The following is a 21,434-nucleotide window of genomic DNA, read 5'->3' on the forward strand; positions in this document are numbered from 1 at the left end:
GGTACTTCCCTTGGGAATGTCCAGATGATATTAATGTCCCCTAGTTACCTTCGTGACTGCAGACAGTAGGTAATATACTGTACGGGTTGTACAGTTGTTAAGGCAATATATCGTGTCAATTAATATAAATAACAATATTTAGTCTGTTGAACTCACTCATTGAAAGTTATAGAAGAAACAGATCTATCAAAATGTGATTCAAATTACCATTCTCATTTGTCATATTTGAATAAACCAAAAGTGTAATATTTGAGAAGATACATTCACTCATAAAATTTTGGGAATGATTGAGCAGTTAAAACCTTAAGGTTGTCAAGTCATAGCACATGGCATTGTCAGATACAAATATAGATTATGTTTTAGTATATCACTAAAAAATCAGTGACATGTGCTAACTTTCCAAATGTGGTGATAAAATAAGCAATATATTGCGATAAATATTCATGATTTTAATTTATGATATTTCAAATGAAATTATTATAATTAGTTGCATTATTTGTGCCCATATTATTCAAGTTGCCTAATTAAAGGGGAATGGATATATGATCAATATCTTTAATCAATGATTCATTCATTAAAGTATAACATCCCTGTAATTTTCACACAGTAAATAGGTAGAAACACTGTCTTGATTTGACGTGACTCGCGTGACGTGACTCGCGTGACATTCATAAAGGGTGATTTTCTCCAAAATTTGAATATCTTCTGAAAGGAAAATTCAGTAATCCTTTTGGGTATCTATGTGAAGACTTGATATTTCATAATTTGGAGTAAAACTATTGTGCAGGCAAGGAGAAAAAGAAAACAGTAAATTTTGTGACTCACATGACAGTAAATCGAGGGTGTTTACTGTTTTCAATTCACCACTGTTGTCTAATGCCTTGATGTCAAAATAAAATTGAAGCTATTAAGTGAGCACTATGCTATAGCAAATAAAGTTCGTCCAACACACAGTAAATAGGTAGAAACACTATCTTGAATTGACGTGACTTGCGTGACGTGACTCGCGTGACATTCGTAAAGGGTGATTTTCCGCAAAATTTGAATATCTTCTGGAAAGGAAAATTCAGTAATCCTTTTGGTATCTATGTGAAGACTTGATATTCACTATTTGGAGTAAAACTATTGTGCAGGCAAGGAGAAAAAAACAAAAACAGTAAATTTTGTGACTCACATGACAGTAAATCGAGGGTGTTTACTGTTTTCAATTCACCACTGTTGTCTAATGCCTTGATGTCAAAATAAAATTGAAGCTATTAAGTGAGCACTATGCTATAGCAAATATAATAAGTCCAAAAAACTGATGATACCTATGATTACTATGTACAAACCTGCACAAAATGAAATTTCACTGTATTTTTCATAATTTAGTTACAACGGGAACCATTTTTTATTACCGACCCCGTAATAAAAAAAATGATGTTTCTGGGGTGAAAAAAATTATTTTTAGTAACTACAAGTATTCTATTTATTGGAAACTTATTCAATTTTAATGTACAATAATTTTAAATTTTTTGGTATGATGTTGACCTTATCATGGAATTGACCATATACATATTTATATATATATATATATATATATATAAATATATATATATATATATATATATATATATATATATATATATATAAATGAAAACGTAATGAGAAGGAAAATTCAGAACAGTGAAAAAACTTCCAGCCTCCGCCGGGATTCGAACCCGGGCCTCCCGCTTTGTGCGCGGACACCCTAAACCAACTAGGCCATGGACGCTGATTGTATGTTCAGAGGTTCGAAACCGGTAAGGAAGGTCGTAATTTCATTGTATGCGTTTGACACCTGTATCGAACAATACTAGTTCTGTTCTTGGTGACATATTTTGTCTTACTCTAGAGATCAAACATGATGCTAACCAACTCGAATATATATATATATATATATATATAAATATATATATATATCACAAAATCGGTGGATCGGATCTTGCTACTTAAAGTTTCACGCCGTAGCGATCTTCAGGCAAGTGATAGACTGAAGCCTAGTACCCCCTATATATATATACATGTATGTTAAGGCTTTTTTCTAGTACGGTTGAGTGATCTTAAGTGTCTGCATTTAGATACTAGTTCTGTTCGCTTGTTGAGAATTCTTTCCTTTTCAGAGTGTGCGTTGATGATCGCGAGTTTCTCCTGCAGGCACAGGCTGCATTGTGTGGTGCCGCTAAGTAGGGTGTTGGAATGCTTGAGAATTGACCACTCAATTTCGTAATCTTCCCCTTTATCCTTCAAGTCCCAAATAAATTTGGATAGTTCTGTTTCCTTGGCGTAGGTTTTGTTTCGAAAAGATTTCGTGTGGTTGTTATACCTTAACTTGAATGGGCCACCGCACATGCCGATGTATGAGTTGGTAGTGTCATTGTGATGAACTTCTGCCTTGTACACATGATGTTGTTCATGTAGCTACATTTTCGACCAGAAGTGACACATCGTGTTATAAATATATATATATATATATATATATATATATATATATATATATATATATATATATATTATATATATATATATATATATATATATATATATATATAGATATATATATGTTCTCATACATTGCAAGAGTATGAGTCCAACGCTGATTTGCGAGCTGATGCCTGTGGCGGTATTGCGCGACGGTCAGTGAATAACCCAGCAGTGGTTTGTGATCAATAACCAGCGTAAAAAGTCGCCCGTAAAGATATGAGTGAAATTTATTCACGCCAAACACACAAGCCAAGCCTTTCTTTCCATTTAATAGGTCTTTAGAGTTATTGAAGGCAGTTTTCCTACCCTTATTCTCATTTCCATTTAATTTCCTTCTTTAAATAAACCATAAAGTGGAGCCAAGGTAGTAGACAAAGTCGGTATAAACTTCCCATAGTAACCAGACCCAGGTGTGACTTCAACTCCGTCACATTTCGTGGCGCGGGCGCGTCCCTGATAGCCTTTACCTTGGTTGATAAGGGATGTAGATCTTTCTCATCGATCATATGACCCTAGGTATTCGACCGAAGACGCCATGAACGTACAATTGTCTCTTCTAAGACGGAGCCCGGCATTTTATAATTGATTAAGTACTTCGTCTAGGATTAGCAAATGTTTCTTATCCGATGAACCGGTAATGAAGATGTTGCCTATGTAAACCACCACATGAGGTATTCCCTGTAAGATACCTTCGATGGCGTGTTGAAATATCCCGGGGGCCGAGGATGTCCCAAGCGGTAAACGATTATATTGAAAAAGACCTTTATGGTTATTGATTACCCATAAGCTTGGAATCTTCATCCAACTGTAATTGCTGATATGCTTGACTACTTTAAAATATCGAACGTTTCTGTCTTAGGTCCACAATTTCGTTAGCATTGAAGAAGTTTTCAACACGTTCAATATATTGCGTCCACTCTTCTCTTCCTTCACGAAATTCGTCCAATTATCCGAATAACGCCATTTCAACAATAAAATGTGAAAATCCGACAAAAATGTCCTTTATGGCGAGAAAATAAATCTTCGCTACTTCTTGTCGTGTTCCCGCTTCAGTACAGGAGTTCGACAAGATGAAAAACACATTCAATACGCGTGAGTACATATGTCCGTTTTATTCGATAACTAAAAACACTCTGGTATGACCGTATGAGTGAGTAACCTGGGAGTAGGAATATCTGACGTAAGTGTATAGAAATAAACGCAGTCGCTTAGTTATTCTACCACAGGAATGAGGTTTACAAATAACTAAACCATTCGCTTTGTCAAATTTGAAGTGCAAATGTAACTTTTGCCATTTTCGTAATGGCTAAATAGCAAATATATGTAACTTATTTAACTATTGGTACACTGAGAATGAAAAATATGCTTAATGGTTTGTAAAGACAATACAAAGACAATGTAAAGACAATAACGGCCACCAACCCGAACTGCAATATGATTCGTGTTTGACTCGGTGGAATCATCTTTGTTGGTTTATTGAAATTAACACCTCTAATTTGGTTTTATTTTGTTGTCTGGACAAAACTCCACAGGGGCCAACTTTGTTTTCCACAATCGCACCGAAAAACACTCGAAAATTTAAGCCTAACAATGTTTTTGTTTTATTTTAGTGGCCGAAAATTGCTTATAAAAAGTAAGCCATGGCCTACCAACGCATCCTTCATCCTCCCAACATTTTGTAAGCAGTTAGCTTTTCAATCAGATTTCAACAAATAGATATCGCTACCAATCTTCCTTTCGTTGTAACTTTGCGATTTTTTGCCCCGGTTAAGTTGTCACTGCCTTCGCAACTAACGCCATCTTGAAAAGTGTAGAAATGGCGAAACAGCCGTTATGATTGAAAACTTAACATTTAAACACAGCAGGCCGTGGTTCACTTTTTATTACCAATATTGTGTGATTTGTTTGCTCTGCCGAATTTTACCCATTGACTTATTATAGAGGCAATCGTATGTTGTCCCTGGCGTTGTACTTTTGACGGTCGCCTATAAACCTCACTCCAAATGAACCCATAGTTAATTTTTCCAGGTGTCTGAGATCAGATAACAACTTTGTTTATCACGAATATAATGTGTACGGAATTCATCTAGGCCTTCTCATTGCATAGACATTTAAAGCCAACATGTAGCTCGCGAGAGTCAACAATTAATATCACGATTTTCCCGATCGATCATATATACGATATCAATTTACAAACTTAACTTTTTCTTTTGAACCAAACATACGACTTTTTGGTAATTCAAATGTTATCAGCATTTATGTATTCTTACGTTAGATAATATTAAGTTCATACGAAAATTCCGTACCTTCCTAACAAAAAAGAAAGAAAGAAAGAAAGAGGGAATTTGAGGGCCACTTTAAATTTGGTATGGGTTTAGTTACAGCCGAACAGGAAATATGGTCCTAGCCCTATAACTATAGTATAGGTCTATGTAGGCCTAGTATATTATTTGTGTGTTAGGTTAGCCTACTCCGACGTCTATGCCCCTTGATCATTGATGTGTAAGCCTAGATGCAAATATAAATGTCCCTGTTTCTAAAAACCTCAATTATCATATCATTTAAGTTACTGAAAATATAGAATATACATTCGATATGTCTGTCAGTGATGACCAATTCCATTTCTGGAGTTTTTCTGTCACAAAATCGTCCATTTAGCCTATATATAGTTGTCGGAAAAGGCCGGAGCTAGCACAACTTGCTAATGTGAGAACCTGACGCTATGAACCGCGCTTTGACGTTGGCCAATCAGAGCTGTCAGATCACGTCTCCCGAGCTCTGATGTAATGTTAAACCAATCCGGGAACAATACACAATCACGTGTATACAGTAGCCATTGTGACCATGTTGACCAGAGCTTTCCTTTCAGGATCGTGTTTATTTCAACCCTCGGCATGTGTAAACATAACCCTGAAATGTTAGCAGTATATCAACAAGGTAATTTTAACCATTGTGGTTTTAGAGTTTAACTGCAACCGTTGAAAAATCTATTCCGTTATATTGCTCGTTACAAGTAACAAGAACGTCGTTTCCGCTGAGGAGTACAAAATCCAAAGAAGATCAAAAAGTTAAAAACGTGAAGGAGTCATTAGGGTTAAACAAGATGGATACGAACGGAGTTGAAGTTACGAATTTACCCACCGATTCGCCTGTTTATGTTTTGGAAGATCTGACAGTAAGAAAACTTTGGTCCGTTATGGCGATACTTGTGGCGGCTGTTGGCATTCCTGGGAATATATTGGTTATGATCGCTGTGACTTTCTCGAAACGATTGCAAACCAAGACCAATGCATTTGTCGTGAATTTGGCGTGTTCTGATCTTGCAGCGTGCCTCGTCCTTCCGTTCCAAGTTGTCGCATTGTTGAACGATAGTTGGCCATTGCCAGACCCGTTGTGCACCTTTGTTGCTATTGTTGTCTGGGTTGGTCTTGGTAGCAGCGTAGTCAATCTCGCCTTAATCGCATTTAACCGTTTCACGTTAATAACTAAATCTCGTACTCACTACGACCAAGTATATTCAAAGAGAAATCTTGTCCTCATGTTAGCTTCAGCATGGATCATTCCGATCTTCCTGGTTACGGTCCCACCCTTATGTGGCCTTGGAAGAATCGGCTACTCGGAGCGGTATAAGTTATGTTCAGCTGACTCAAATCATCCTTTATCGAATGTTTACTCATTCATCACCAGTGCTTTCGTTGGAGTTCCATGTTTGATCATTATCATTACATGTTACGTCAAAATTTATCGCTTTATTCGAGCTAAAAATCGCGAGCTGTTTTCGAACAACGAATCTAGAGGGGAAAACAAGGGCAACGCCCAATCAGCGGCCTTCAAAAGACAAGTGAAAGTGACAAGGAACTTGTTTTTGGTGGTTTGTTCGTATATCATATGTATAATGCCCTATGCTATCGCCTGTTTGATACCACCCAGCTACCCTGCCATTCCTTGGGTGTCGTTATTTCTTATTGCTAACTGTTGTGTGAATCCAATCATTTATGGACTAAAACATCCTCAGTTTAGAGATGTATTTCGACATATCCTATCGTGCAAGTTTAGACTTATTCCAGAGCCATCGAAGCTATTGCAGACTCTCACAACCAGTTCTAACGGCGCATAGAAGGCTAATTGGGTACCGTATATCGAAATAGTGACAATTAATCGATTAATCTTCATAGAAGGCCTGGTTTAGACATGTTCCTTTGAGGAAAGGAAAACGACAACATGATTTAATAACTCTTTTGACAATATATTGCGTTAACTGTGTTCCTAGTGATTCACTAATTGTCTATTCTTGTCTTAGCATTTCTTAGAATATGAAGTAACACTGTAAACCTAAAAATGGTTTAATATTTAGACAAAGCATTTTAGTGTTGATTTCAAATGTTTGGTGGCATTTTTTACTCTTCTTTAGAATTTTAGAATATTCAATAACATTCACAATATTAATTAATATTAAATAAGTTTAACAAATGAATATAACCCAAAATATTTGCTATATATGCACTGCACATGAATATCCGTTCAATTTAACCTTTTGCAAAATGTTCAACGGATGTATAATAAGGAAAAAATAAGGAAAGACGGTATTCGGTTTACTTCGGAATCCTACAAAAACAACCTTGATGAAACTAATATACTGACCATTCTTTGATTTATACATGAAAGTGGATACTGGCTCAAAGTATACTGAAATTTCAGTTGTTAAGGGATACTCTTCTTGCAAATAAATATTGAAAAACAAAAGGTTTTTTAGTATGAAAAATAATAACTGTGTCTGCTTTGCTACTGTATCTGGTTTACCATTTTAACTTCATCCTAAATGAGTGTTCGGTACTGTTGATGTTAGTGAGAAGATATTCATATACTTACAGTATATGACAACATTGTTCCGTTACGTCTCGAATCTCCGAAAGGAATATAATGTGGAATACGGGGATGATGCACGAGGCAAACTCAGACAGTAACGTAGCGAGAATTCAGTAGAATTAAGACACACTCATTCACCTCTAGATACATTATACAGCTTTACAACCTTTCTGAGGCTTAAGGCAAAAGACAACAAAATGTAACGAGCCGAGTCTCTCTAACTCTAAGACGAATTATCTTTTACTGACTAACATAACTAATATTATTGGGATTTACCTACGCTTATTTTGACATTAATGATTGACTTTACTCATAATCGTTTCCGGAAGATAGAGTAGGCTATCCGGAAACAACTCACAGTCTTGGAAAGTCACATATTTAACTTCCGAAACGAGAGACGCTTACTTATATGGCCATTGTTGGCTTTCGGGGGAATCGCAAAGACGTGTAGCGTACTTATAGAGACCCTCCCGGAAACGACAACCGGAGATGCTTATTGTACCCGTAACAAATAACAATATTTAGTCGAACGTTTAAGGTACAATACGATTTTCATTGCTGTTTGTTTTTGAAAGTAAATGTATTTACTCAATGTGTTATCCTCACGTCAACATTTATCTAAATTGTCGATTATGAAAGCTAAATTAATTTAACTGGAACATGAGAGTCTTTTATTATTAATAACAGAATATGTGTTTCAAATTGTAATGAGTTGGAAAATCCAGAATAGTGAAAGAGTTACAGCCTATACCGTGATTCGAATTCGGACCTCCCGCTTTATATGCGCGCACCCTAACCAACTAGGCCATGGACGCTGATTGTATGTCCAGAGGTTCGAATCCAGTAAGGAAGGTCGTTATCCCACTGTAGGATTTTGCCACCTGTATCGAACAATGGCTATAGTTTTGATTTGGTGACATATTTTGCCCTAGTCTTGAGATCTCTGAATCCTAAGGTCGGATCTCAAAAGACAAACTTTGAAAAGACTGTTAAATGAAATGGAAATAAACTTCCAAGGCAAATATATATGTATATAGCAAGACTAGAAGTACACATTATTAGAACCATACATGGAGACAATGAATAGTTCGTACATCTGTATAACGGGTACTACTAGTTTGCTCCTTCCAGTTAAGGATTATGTTTATATCAAAGTAGTGAAAAATCTAGTACTCTATGATTACCTTCAGAAAGCTATGAAAAATACTTTCAACTTTGTTACAACTAACAGAACTATCGTGGCATCAACAACTGATCTAAGACGTAATACTTTAATGTCTACTTAAATATATAGGAGTCAATAGTGAACCATACATTGTTTTGTTACTGTAATCCGTTTTGCTGTACTACTTTAGTGATCTCAACTCATCCTTAGTTCTTCTGATTTGTTCACATATTTTTTGTTCTATTACAACTCAATTACAATATCATTAAACGTGTTGTAAGTTAAAACAATAGCATTCTTTTGTTATTTGTCTGAATGTCATTTGTTCAAATTTTTAATAATCTACGTTATTCTACAACAAGAGCTATACTGCCGCGTAAGCAAGATGACATTGTTGAGATACACTTTGTTGATATATGAGAGGTTCCTGTTTCTATACAACACTACCCATTAATATACAGATACCTTGCATCAATATACGAAGAATGTTTTTGTACAAAAGGATTTGTAAATATACAGATATCTTGCATCAATATACAAAAGGAGAATGTTTCTGTACAAAAGGTTTGTTTATATGCACTAGCCGTCCATCAAAAAACAAAAGGTATATGTTGCTCTACATTAAAAATTGTGACTTTACAGAACCTTTCTGTACAAATGGTACTGTCATTTTTACGAGATTGATCGTAGGAGAATGGACACATTATGTAGGTAAACAAAGCATATATATATATATATATATATATATATATATATATATATATATATATATATATATATATATATATATATATATATATATATATATATGTATATAAATATATATGTTAAAATATATGTTAAAATATTTTAATAAACATTTAAATTGCCTCGAACTTCAAATCAGCTAGTGAACGTAAACGTAAAGAAATCGATTGGATCTTTCATATTAAGTCTCACATCACCGGCCTCAACAAAGACTTGGGACCCCTTAACAACTATCATGCAGTTCTACAAACATATGTTATCCGTTCTGTGCTCCTTAATCCGCTTCCTGTATAGTCATAGTTTATTTGGTTCTAATTCCATCATTGCAACTTACACTTATCTAGCGTTATACTTTCATTGTGTTACATTTTTACTTTTCATTCGACTGCCAAGTATTGCTGACGAAGGTCCCAGGGGACCGAAAATTCCAATATATTTTCTTAAACTTTACTCCTTATTTGTCAATTATGAGTCATATCTTATTTCTCTGGTTTTCTCTAATGATAATAATAATAATAATATATATATATATATATATATAAATATATATATATATATATATATATATATATATATATATATATATATATATATATATATATATATATATATTATTAGAGAAAATCAGAGAAATAAGTATTTTCTAAAACTTACTCCTTATTTGTCAATTATGAGTCATATCTTATTTCTCTGGTTTTCTCTAATAATATTTTCTTTTGGAGTAAACGTGGATTTTCGTTATATATATATATATATATATATATATATATATATATATATATATATATATATATATATATATATATATATATAAATATATATATATATATATATATATATATATATATATATATATATTTATATATATAACGATATATATATAACGAAACTCCACGTTTACTCCAAAAGAAAATATTATATATAAATAAATATATATATACACTCTAAAAACTGAAGTGCTAATTTAGTAGCTCCAACACGGTGCTAGTCATCAATTAGCACTTTAAGAGCTAGTATCTAAACCTTCAAGTGTTAAATAACTTGCACCATACCAAAGTGCTATCGCCGTAGTTGTGATGCACTGCACTTATTAAGTGCTGAAAGTTTCGTATTAACTTTTGATTGGCTGAAGGCGGTGACGTCAGTAACATGCAACAACGCTATTGGTTATAACCAAATAGTTGCATATCGCATCGCTAGACGTGACAACTGACTTTCGTTCCAACGGCAGACGTAAGTTTCTGAATTGAAATCTGTGAATATTCTCCAGAGTAAGGAAATTTTGAAAGCTGATATGGCGACCTTTAATGAAATTTGAGTGATCATTCATGTTTTCAATAACCTAGCTTTGCTGATGACGTCGGGAATTCCCTTGAAATAATTGCTCTGTCGACGTCTTAGTGATGGTAGCCTACCACTGATTTCATAGGTCTATTCACGTATGTAAATGCCAAATGCGCTCTGATATAACATTAGGCTATGCCAAGTTTATGATTGGGCGTTTATAGGCCTAGCCTACCTCCTTATTGTAACATTTATAAGGCCTAACTTTATGGCCGCCAATGGGTGATTCGATTGAGGTGTGCTACTGGTACTACAGTTTACTATGTTTGCACAAGTGGCCATCACACAGTCTTAACGTATAAGAGAGGCAGGCCCAATGCAATAAGTATTGGTATTGGTTTAGGCCTATATGCCAATGCCTAAAGAATACGAGCCGATGGCCGCTACACGACCACAAGAAAACGTTTAGGAAGGCCTGCCAACCCATATTACGCTTTGAATTTGTGGTAGCCTAGCCTACAAGTACAAACCATACTTCACAGTCATTCTCATACATTATTCAGGTTTAAAGAAAAATTAAAGTTAATGTAAACATAAAATAATGATCAGAGTAATTTTATACATCCTATTCTTATTTGACCTTGATAGTGTTTCCCATAATTCATGCATCGCTTAATGTTGTGTACCCTAATGTTTGCCTTGTTTGCACCTATCAAGGAAGGCCTACTATAGGTATGTTTTCCTTTTGAAATGATGACTCCCAATGTAAATATGCTTCATTTAAGATGTTCTGTCATGAAAAGTGAAAGAATATAGGTAGGCTAAATTTTCCAATTAATTTGAAACAAATTTTGGTGAAACTTTAAACATGCTTTTTTTGGATCAAATCTGTTTATAGACTCAAGCTTTTGCAGAAAAATGAAAGAAACCTGACATGTTTTGGGATTCATCGCATGTTTTCTTGTTTTATTCTTGTACTTGTAGATTTCGCAAGACTTTGAGCAGATGTATGGAGATCAGGTCGCCAATAACTTTTTGATGAAATGTGGGGAACATTCCCGCCTCATTTGGAAGTACATAGCATGTAGTACCAACTCAGCTCTGCGGGACCTTCAGTTTGAATTTGAAGAAACAGAAAATTCTGAGGGTATGTTTAAAAAAAGTGCTAACATTTTGTAGTCATGTGACTCTCATTGTGCAAGTTCAGTCAAGTTTTCTGTAGTGAATATTTGGTATGTTAGCTCTATAAAAGACTGCTATAGATAAAATCATGTACAAAAAAGTGGCAATGCTGTTAACAGATTGTCTGGTACCCAACTTTCTTTAAACATACATGGAAGAAATGAATGAAAGTGATTAAACTGAAACTGAATTACATTTCAATCTAGATTTTGAAGAAGACTTAAGTTCTGACACCATCGAAGCTGGTGGGAGTTTATATGATTGGTGGGCATCTACCTGTCTAACGATAGTTCATTAAGTGGTATTATCTCCTGCAGTCTTATGTGAATTTTCAAGTACTGAAGCTAACTTGGCTAAACTGATCCATGGGAGGGGACCCATCACAAATGTATCCAAAAATTGAGGTCAAAGATCATTTAAGTGTCAATTCAGGCTGCAGCATGTGAATCAAAAATAGCCAGATCATTATCAGATTGCTCGCAAATTGTTGAAATAAGTGGATTAAACCTTGTATCCAGATTTCAGATCAAAGGTTATAACTATTGGGTCTAAATTTGTAGCCAGTTCTTAGGCCCATGCACTAAAATTGACTAAGCTGGCAATCCTGTTCAGTTTTGCTTTAATTCCAGCTGTGGAGTAAGGGTAAACTGAAAGAAAATTTGTTTCTTGAGCCACGTACTGTTAAAGCGCTGTGGGTGGAGGGGTGTGTTATTATTCTAGAAACATTCTAGAACCAATGTTGTAGGTCTGGTGGTGTAGGGTTGTACCTGTATAGCCACTTGCGTGGTTCATTCATTGATACAAGTTACTGTACCACTTGATGCCTTAGTTTCCTCCATCCAAGAGTGTATTCAGTAAGTATTAATTTCCTGGCCTAACCAATTTCAATTATAGAAGCATCCCAGAAATCCTTTCAGTCTTTCACCATATTTATTTTAGTGACTTTGAAAAGACCTATGACTGTGAAATTGACACAGGCCTTTGTAATTTGGGTTCAGTGGACATAAAGGTATATCTGAATAATGTTTTTTTTTTATCTTGGCTATATGTAATTTGTATATTGCAATTTCTAGAGCAAGTAGTAGGAACAAACAATTACTAACTGACACGTCACACTATTTTGTTGACATATACATCTGTTTTGTTGAGATATGTAATCTGCTTTTATGTTTTTCATTATTAAGAAACTTTTTAGTTTCTTCTTTAGAACATGCATCCATGTACGGTCTGTTTGCTTTGGTTCACCTATTGCCGTCTTTCAACACAAGGAAAAGTGGAAAATGCAGTCGAGATGACAATGTCCGTTTCTTCATCGCCTGACAACCAGTAAGTTGTTTTGTGTGTTGAGTGGGAAAGATCTGCCAAAATTCACGCAGAGTGATCATTCTTTAAGCCATTTGAGCCTAGGGGATATTGGTGCTGACATTCTGTCCTCTAGGCCTCAGCCCCTTGGCTCAATCTGCGCTGGGCGGTCCAGGTAGGTGCTCTTATTAAATGTGTCTTTCCTTCAGGAGATAAGAGTCAACCACATAAAACTATCTGATACAGATGTGGGTCAATGTAGACTATTCTGTACTTGAGCCAGATAATCCTTTATTATATATCAAGTTATACCTGCATATCTTTTTAGCTGGTTAGATATTAACATGGATTTTATATTTGGTTAAAATATGGCACTAGCCAGGCAGCAGTTCAGGCAAGATACATAATAGTACGGTAAGTGATGCAAGCAGGATGTGAACCAATTGTCACCCGGACTAGTTGAAGTTTTCAGAGGTTACTAGAGAAATTGGCACTATTTTGGAAATTAATGCTTGCTTAATTTATTTTCTTCTTAGATCGGCACAAATGTGGAAGAATATGCAAAGAAAAGCCAACTCAGCAGAAAACAGCCACACCTCCTGGCCATTGGAAGCAATGTGACTGACTTGCAGCAGTTTTTTTTTTGTAGTTCTGGATGGAGTTGCCCTACCTGTTTCCAGGCAAGCATGTGGAATTGTAGCAGCTACAGATATTTTAATGAAAGTTCATTATGTTTTTAATGTAGCATATGCGGTGCAGCTCACAGATTTCTACACCTTTATCCAAACTGTGTTGTATGGCATACCCCTATCAGGTCAAAAGATAAGTAATCATGTTAAGGAGATAAGGATTGCTTTGCAAAATGTGGAGTAGAGACTGTTCACAGTTTAGTTTAAAAGCATTAAGGAAAGTTTGTTGCAAGCATGTCTTAAAATTTATTCGTTTTAATTACTAGCATTACAGTAATCTCTTTCAAGATTTCTCTTAACGTTTCTTAAGTTACAATGGCCATTTTGTAGTAGAAAAACATGCCGTATGTTTTTACTTTGGGATCAATGTTTCAATTCTAGTAATCCTTTAGAGCTCAGTATGTACGTACCTATTATATAAAGTGTAGTTGGATTTTTGACATTAACAGAAATATAAGGCCTACAACACAGGGTTAACAAATACAAAACTGAACACTAGACAACTTAGACCCACATATATCTCTAAACTCATCTCCAGATGAACCTAGTTATGATGGATAAACTCAGGTTTTGACCAGTTATTCAGGTTGTACAGTTGATGATTTAAGTTTTGGCTTATAAAAATGGGAGGGATACTGCTTGCACCAGATCTCAGCCACAGCCACTCACACAAATTACTCATTAGTAATTAAAGACTCACAATATGTCAGGTACTTGCTCGCCCTTCGGGAGCGTAGGTTTACCTAACTTAGTCTTGATTGGGTGTTGTCACTGTTAATTTTATCATGTTTTAAAACATTCATTCAGACTGTTAGATGTTATTCAGTGTTATGTTTCAGTTTAATTTTGCCCCATTTGGGGATCAAGTTGGTGTTATTTTCATTTGACATCATTAAAAGAGTGGAGTGAATAGGTTTGAAGGTGTTGTCCAAAATAAGGGACCATGGGAACAAAGCCTCATTGGGTGGTCAAAAATGTTTTTTTTTTTAATTTAATTTTTGTCCAATCTGAGATCTTTTCCAGTTGGAATCTGGATTTTACTGGATTTTAGGGGTGCATAGTCCCATCTCCTGTAAATATCACTCGGTACTAATACAGAAAATTAATATCATGTTTGAAAATTGTAACATCCATGGCTAAATGTAAACATAAAGTTAGGCTAGAACACTATGCATGGATATACTCTAGCACTTCTGGTCAACAGCCTTAAATTTTTATAGTAACCAAAGGGTTTAGCTGAGACACTTAAGCTAATCCGTCTACACTATAAGTCTAACTTATGAATTTTTATTTCTCAAGTACAGGAAGCAATAAAAGGAAGAAAGAAAAGAAAAAATGTGTTCCCTTTTATTTCAGTCAGGAGATGCTGTGTTTTGACCTATGCATTCCATATTTTGCAAGTGATACAGATTAATTAGGATTTGCACTTACAGGTGCTATATTTCAGTGCTCTTTCCAGTGCTGGTGGTAGCACTTAAAGTGCGGGACTGTTGTAGCACTTTTCAGGTGCTTGTATAGTTAGCACCTTTGAGAGTGCTGTTTATAGCACTTAGGGTGCTGTCCCTCTCAGGGCTCTTGGGAAGTGCTGTAAAATAGCACTCTATGTGCTGTTTTCAGCACTTTGGTTTTTAGAGTGTATATATATATATATATGTATATATATATATATATATTTATATATATAACGAAACTCCACGTTTACTCCAAAAGAAAATATTATATATAAATAAATATATATATATACATTTGTATATATATATATAAATATATATATATATATAAATATATATATATATATGTATATATATATATATAACGATATATATATAACGAAACTCCACGTTTACTCCAAAAGAAAATATTATATATAAATAAATATATATATAAACCATCTATCTATCTATCTATATATATATATAGATAGATGTTTTATTCAGCCACATGCATAAAAATACAATGGAAATTGTTCAAAACACAAGAGCTCTAAAACAGACATGAAATTGAAACGCAAAACGATGAAACACATATAAAAAGTGATATTGCATGAGTAATAAATACCGGTAGGCTATCGACAATGGTATAAAAACATTGCGATAAAAGTGACGATGTAAAACAGTACGAATGATAAGAAATATGTACGGCAAGAACCATAAAATGTATACTTGTACGATAAACAGAGCGCTAAGTCAATGAAACAGAATTCAGAACAAATAAGACATAAGATACAGGGAGTGATAAATAAGTTATCGACTATGATGCGCATTGAAAATCTTCACTGCAGATGGATAAAAACTGTTGGTAAAACGATTCGAACCTCTAAAAGCTAGTAATCTATTTCCTGAGGGAAGGACATTGAAATGCACAAATGCTGGGTGGGAATGGTCTTTCATAATACAGTCTACACGCCTCAGTGCTCGCTCCTGATATAGTGAATGGAGGGACGGTAGACTAGTGCCAATTATACCTTCAGCACTCCTGATAACTGACTGAAGTTTCCCTAGATCCCTCACACGACTAAACCAGACTAAAATGTTTGTAGTTAAAATACTCTCTATAATTGCACGATAGAAATTCACTAAAATAAAATCACTAACACCATAAGATTTAAGAGTCCGTAAAAAGAATAGTCTCTGACGTCCCTTCTTCAATATTTCATGTGAATTTTCATTCCAAGACAAATTTTCCATAATGAATGTGCCTAATAATTTAAATGTGTGCACCTGCTCTACAGCAGAACCATTTATGATCAGAGGGTCCTTTGTATTTTTGTTACGCCTAAAGTCCACAATCAGTTCCTTGGTTTTGTCCACATTAAGAGTTAAGTTGTTATCGTGGCACCAGTTCACCAGAAGGTTTACCTCATCACGGTAGTGGCGTTCATCGTCATCTGTGATCAGGCCAGTCACTGTGGTGTCGTCTGCAAATTTGATGATCCGCGAGTTTGGGTGGACGGCTGCACAATCATGTGTGAACAGGGAGTACAGCAGTGGCGAAAGTACACACCCCTGTGGGGTGCCCGTGTTGAGAACGACAGCCGCTGAACAATTGTTACCGACCCTCACAGTCTGTTTGCGTTCCAGAAGGAAATCCAGGATCCAATTACAAATTGAAGGAGGGAATTTCAAATGTTCCAATAATTTAAAATGTAACTGTGAAGGAATAATAGTGTTAAAAGCTGAGCTATAATCGATAAAAAGTAAGCGGGCGTAGGAACACTTCCTCTCCAGGTGAGCCAGGGTCCCATGTAACCATATAGAAATAGCGTCTTCAACCGATCTGTTCGTGCGATAGGCGAATTGCGAGCGATCAAAACCTTCGGGTAAAAGTGATTTGATAAAAGAAAGGATAAAACGTTCAAATGTTTTCATCGGTACAGATGTAAGCGCGACCGGTCGATAGTCGTTCAAGCCAGATACTTTGCCCTTCTTTGGGATGGGTACTATGGTGGCATCTTTGAATGACCGGGGTACTTCTGACGTGCTCAGCGACCAATTGAATATGTCAGTGTAGACGCCAGCAAGTTGTTCGGCGCATATTTTGAGCAGTTTTGGAGTGATGCCATCGGGTCCTGGTGCTTTCCGTTCGTTGAGTCGTTTGAAATTGTTCCTCACCGAGGTCACATCGATGGCAAATGGCGCGGTGACATCTGTGTTGTTGGCTGGAGATGGTTGGCTGTTATTATCTTTGTCAAAACGCGTATAAAATTCGTTCAGCTTGTCTGGCAGCTCTGCATCATCACTATCCGCTGACCTCTTCACCCCTTTGTAGTTGGTAATCTCCCCGATGTTCGCCCATGCTTCTCTCGGGTTTACAGTATCAAACTTTTGCTCAATCAGTTCCTTTTGTGCTCTTTTCGCGTTCCTAATGGCTCTCCTGAGGTCAGACTTGGCGAGGTGGTATCTATCTGGATCAATGGTCTTAGTCCGATAAGCTTCATCCTTGGCCTTTATTTTTGCTTTGACAGCTTTGTCACACCACGGTTTGTTGTTTGGGTATTGTGTGACAGTCTTAGTTGGTATACAAATGTCTTGGCAGAAATTGATGTACGCAGTCAACGTATTTGTGAATGAATGCAAATCATTATCCTCTTTGAACAAATCCCAATTCGTGTCATCAAAACAATCCTGTAGTTTATCGATCGCTTCCCGAGTCCATACTTTGACCGTTCTTTTCACTGGCTTCGTTATCTTCAACTCTTGTTTGTAAATAGGGATAAGTAGCACTGTGTTGTGATCAGAGTTACCGATACCAGCTCGCGGGACTGACTTGTATACATTCTTTACTTTACAGTAACAGTGATCTAGGATGTTGTTGCCGCGAGTGGCACATGTCACATGCTGCTTCAATTCGGGCATTGAGTTCCTCAGATTAGCGTGATTAAAATCCCCCACAACAATAGACAACGTGTTTGGGTCGGAGTTCTCACAATTGGAAATCATCCCTCGCAGGCTTTCTGTTGCTATGGTTGCATCGGCGCGAGGGTGTATGTAAACCGCTATCAGAGTCACTGATGAAAACTCACGGGGGATGTAGAACGGCCTACACTTGATTATGATATGTTCCATATCCGGGGTGGTTCCTTGGGAAATTATCCTTACGTCCTTACACCAGTTATTGTTGATGAGGAAGCAAACTCCACCGCCCTGAGACTTCCCCGTAATCTGTCGATCCCGATCATGTCGATAGATTGTGAACCCCGGCGGTTGCAATATACAGTCAGGGTGATCTGTGGTGAGCCAGGTTTCAGTTAAACAAAACACATTGCAGTCGGCATAATCACGGAAGTTTGCGATTCTCGAAAATAACTCACCCGTCTTGTTGAAAAGTCTCTGCACGTTCACTAAGATAATACTAGGTACTGGAGTGTTCTGATGTGTGCGACGAAGTTTTACTAGTTTGCCACCTCTCCTGCCCCGCTTACGTGTAGGCCTAACGTTAGGCTTAGGCTCATTCCAAGGGGCATCGGTTGGCCAGTCCACAGAAAATTGACTTTCGTTGAGTCCGAAACCGTCGGATTGCGAGAAAGGATCCTGGCGTAATCGTAATAAATCCTCTCTGGAATATTGCAGGAAAGTGGACGATACAGATGAAATGACGACATGAAATAACATTAAAAACAGGAGAGCTCTAGTGACCGTGTCGCTCTTGATCAGCGCCATCATATAATTCATATATATATTTGTATATATATATATATATATATAAATATATAAATATATATATATATATATATGTATATACATATATATATATAAATATATATATATATATATATATATATATATATGTATATATATATATATATATATAAATATATAAATATATATATATATATATATATATATATATATATATATTATTAGAGAAAAGCAGAGAAATAAGTATTTTCTAAAACTTACTCCTTATTTGTCAATTATGAGTCATATCTTATTTCTCTGGTTTTCTCTAATAATATTTTCTTTTGGAGTAAACGTGGATTTTCGTTATATATATATATATATATATATATATATATATATATATATATATATATATATATATATATATATATATATATATATATATATATATATTTATATATATAACGATATATATATAACGAAACTCCACGTTTACTCCAAAAGAAAATATTATATATAAATAAATATATATATATATATTTGTATATATATATATATATAAATATATATATATATGTATATACATATATATATATATAAATATATATATATATATATATATATATATATATATATATATATATATATATATATATATATATATAAGTATTTGTGATTGGAGGTAAAACAGCCAATGTTTGGTTTTTGCAGAGCTTTCGAGCAAAATAGCTCTTCTTCAGTGCATGATCACCGAAAATGACAAGGAGTAGCAGGAATTTAAACTATTTTATAGAGAAGAGTGTCGGCAAAACTGCAAAACGTGCGACTTAGATGAGTGATTACGCCACTGCCGTGGCCAGACATTAAAACAATTAATGTGGTGAGAATATTTCTCATACTGGCCACCCGTGACCACTCAACTTAGTTGGGAGTGTTCTGTAATGCACCTGAAAGAAAAGTGCAATAACTTTTTACAAGATGCAAGTATTTTACCTGTGTGCATTTAATGTATTTTCTGTTTTATCCCCTGGAATTTGACACAAAGGAACCTACTTGATGGTGTAAGTATGTATAGGATACGCCTTGGTTTTGTAACAATATATCTAGTTACAAAGGATACGGTGGGGAACGTAATTTTTGTTATGTGGATACACCTTTAATATTGATGTCAACAACCCTATTGTTTTATCTTGACATCAAAGGTAATTTGATGTCAACAAAGGTTAATATCTGGAAAAAGCACTTATTAGCCCAAGAACTCGATATTTCTACTTGGATAAACTTCACCCTTGGTATGTTGATCAAGTTTATCAAGTGCTGTAGTTCTATTATTTTATGCCAAAGATTCCCATCCAATAGTGATCCTGTTTATCAAGTGCGATAGTTCTATCATTTTCTGTCAAGGTTCCCTTCCAATAGTGATCTACAGAGGTCCACGTACCAAACCTTGAATTCATATTCACTCAAAATGTACAACTTTGGTGAACTAAACAATTTGTATGTGGACTAGCGTACAAGATATCCCTATTCATAATTTGAAACTTACAAAACGCTGTAAACATGATAACTTGAATAGTATTTCATACTTGGTTTACCGATCCACCTTATTACAAGGCTCTTGTGTGCAGTGCTAACTTAAATGCCCCCACAAGACACACGAAGTAGTAGGATCACTAAGCCAAATAGCTTTCTCCTTTTTGTGAAGCATGCATATATTTTTCACTATCCCTCCTCCAATCTATTGTAAATGGTATCCGTCCAAGCACAGACATGAATAACATACTTTTACTTTTCATGTTATCTGGTCATCTTTTAAGTCGAGGACGATCTCTTTTTTTCTCTAAAAGGGAATGGTTGGAAGGTTGGGTGTTTCAGTCAACTGACCCGTCTGCCCTTCACTATTTGTGCTTGACTTAGTATTTATTTACTTACTGATGGTTGCCTCAAGCTCATCTGAGACACACTCCTTAAATTTAGCGACCTCTTTCGAAGGACGTCTGTTATATGGATATATATACGTAAGTAATATAATATGTCGTTAAAAATGGATTGCAACCAGTGAACTGTTCCTGGCGCAGAAAGGAAGACGGAAAAATAGATTAATACATTTATTGATCGTATTGCTGTTGTAGTTCTTCAATGAGTAATGGGTTGTTGGTGGAGTGATATTATGAATAATGCTAGTGGAGCTCAAGTGAGGATGGTTGAGAAACAAACTGTGTATCTTATCTTGTTCTGCTGTCCACGTTATATTGTTAGGTGGACATGCATTGTTATTGCTAATCCATAAGTACATTTAATTTGAAGTTGAATGCTGAGAAAGGAGAGCATGTTCATATGTTTAAAGAAGCCAATTACACTTTAACCTTACCATTTATCCTTGTCCTCAGTTCCAACTCCCCGCGGACCGTCTGAGCACAGAGGGAAGCTGTGAAGTCGTCTGCACAACTTTGGTAAAATGGTGGCCCTGCTGGTGACCCCTAGGCAGTTTGCCTCCTCTCTGTTCGCAATTAAGAAACTCGCAAAGCTTGTTTAAAGAAAAAAGGTAGCTGGTAATGGTTTTATGTTTTTTACCTT

General features: G+C 35.5%; 2 protein-coding genes across 2 annotated transcripts; one reads left to right on the forward strand and one right to left on the reverse strand.

Annotated features, from left to right (window-relative positions):
* Positions 1-5,385: 5,385 nt before the first annotated feature.
* LOC139971117 (G-protein coupled receptor moody-like) lies at positions 5,386-7,348 on the forward strand. The gene has a single exon (XM_071977320.1). The coding sequence runs from the start codon at positions 5,606-5,608 to the stop codon at positions 6,617-6,619; it is 1,014 nt and encodes a 337-aa protein (XP_071833421.1). The 5' UTR covers positions 5,386-5,605; the 3' UTR covers positions 6,620-7,348.
* A 5,832-nt stretch (positions 7,349-13,180) lies between these two features.
* LOC139970435 (uncharacterized) lies at positions 13,181-18,896 on the reverse strand. Its single transcript, XM_071976093.1, has 2 exons — positions 16,202-18,896; positions 13,181-13,251 (listed from the first exon to the last, which is right to left on the reverse strand). Exons 1-2 carry the CDS (start codon positions 18,894-18,896, stop codon positions 13,181-13,183), a joined length of 2,766 nt encoding a protein of 921 aa, XP_071832194.1.
* Between the last annotated feature and the right edge of the window lie 2,538 nt (positions 18,897-21,434).

This window comes from Apostichopus japonicus, chromosome 8, assembly GCF_037975245.1.
Source record: "Apostichopus japonicus isolate 1M-3 chromosome 8, ASM3797524v1, whole genome shotgun sequence".
NCBI lineage: Eukaryota > Metazoa > Echinodermata > Holothuroidea > Aspidochirotida > Stichopodidae > Apostichopus > Apostichopus japonicus.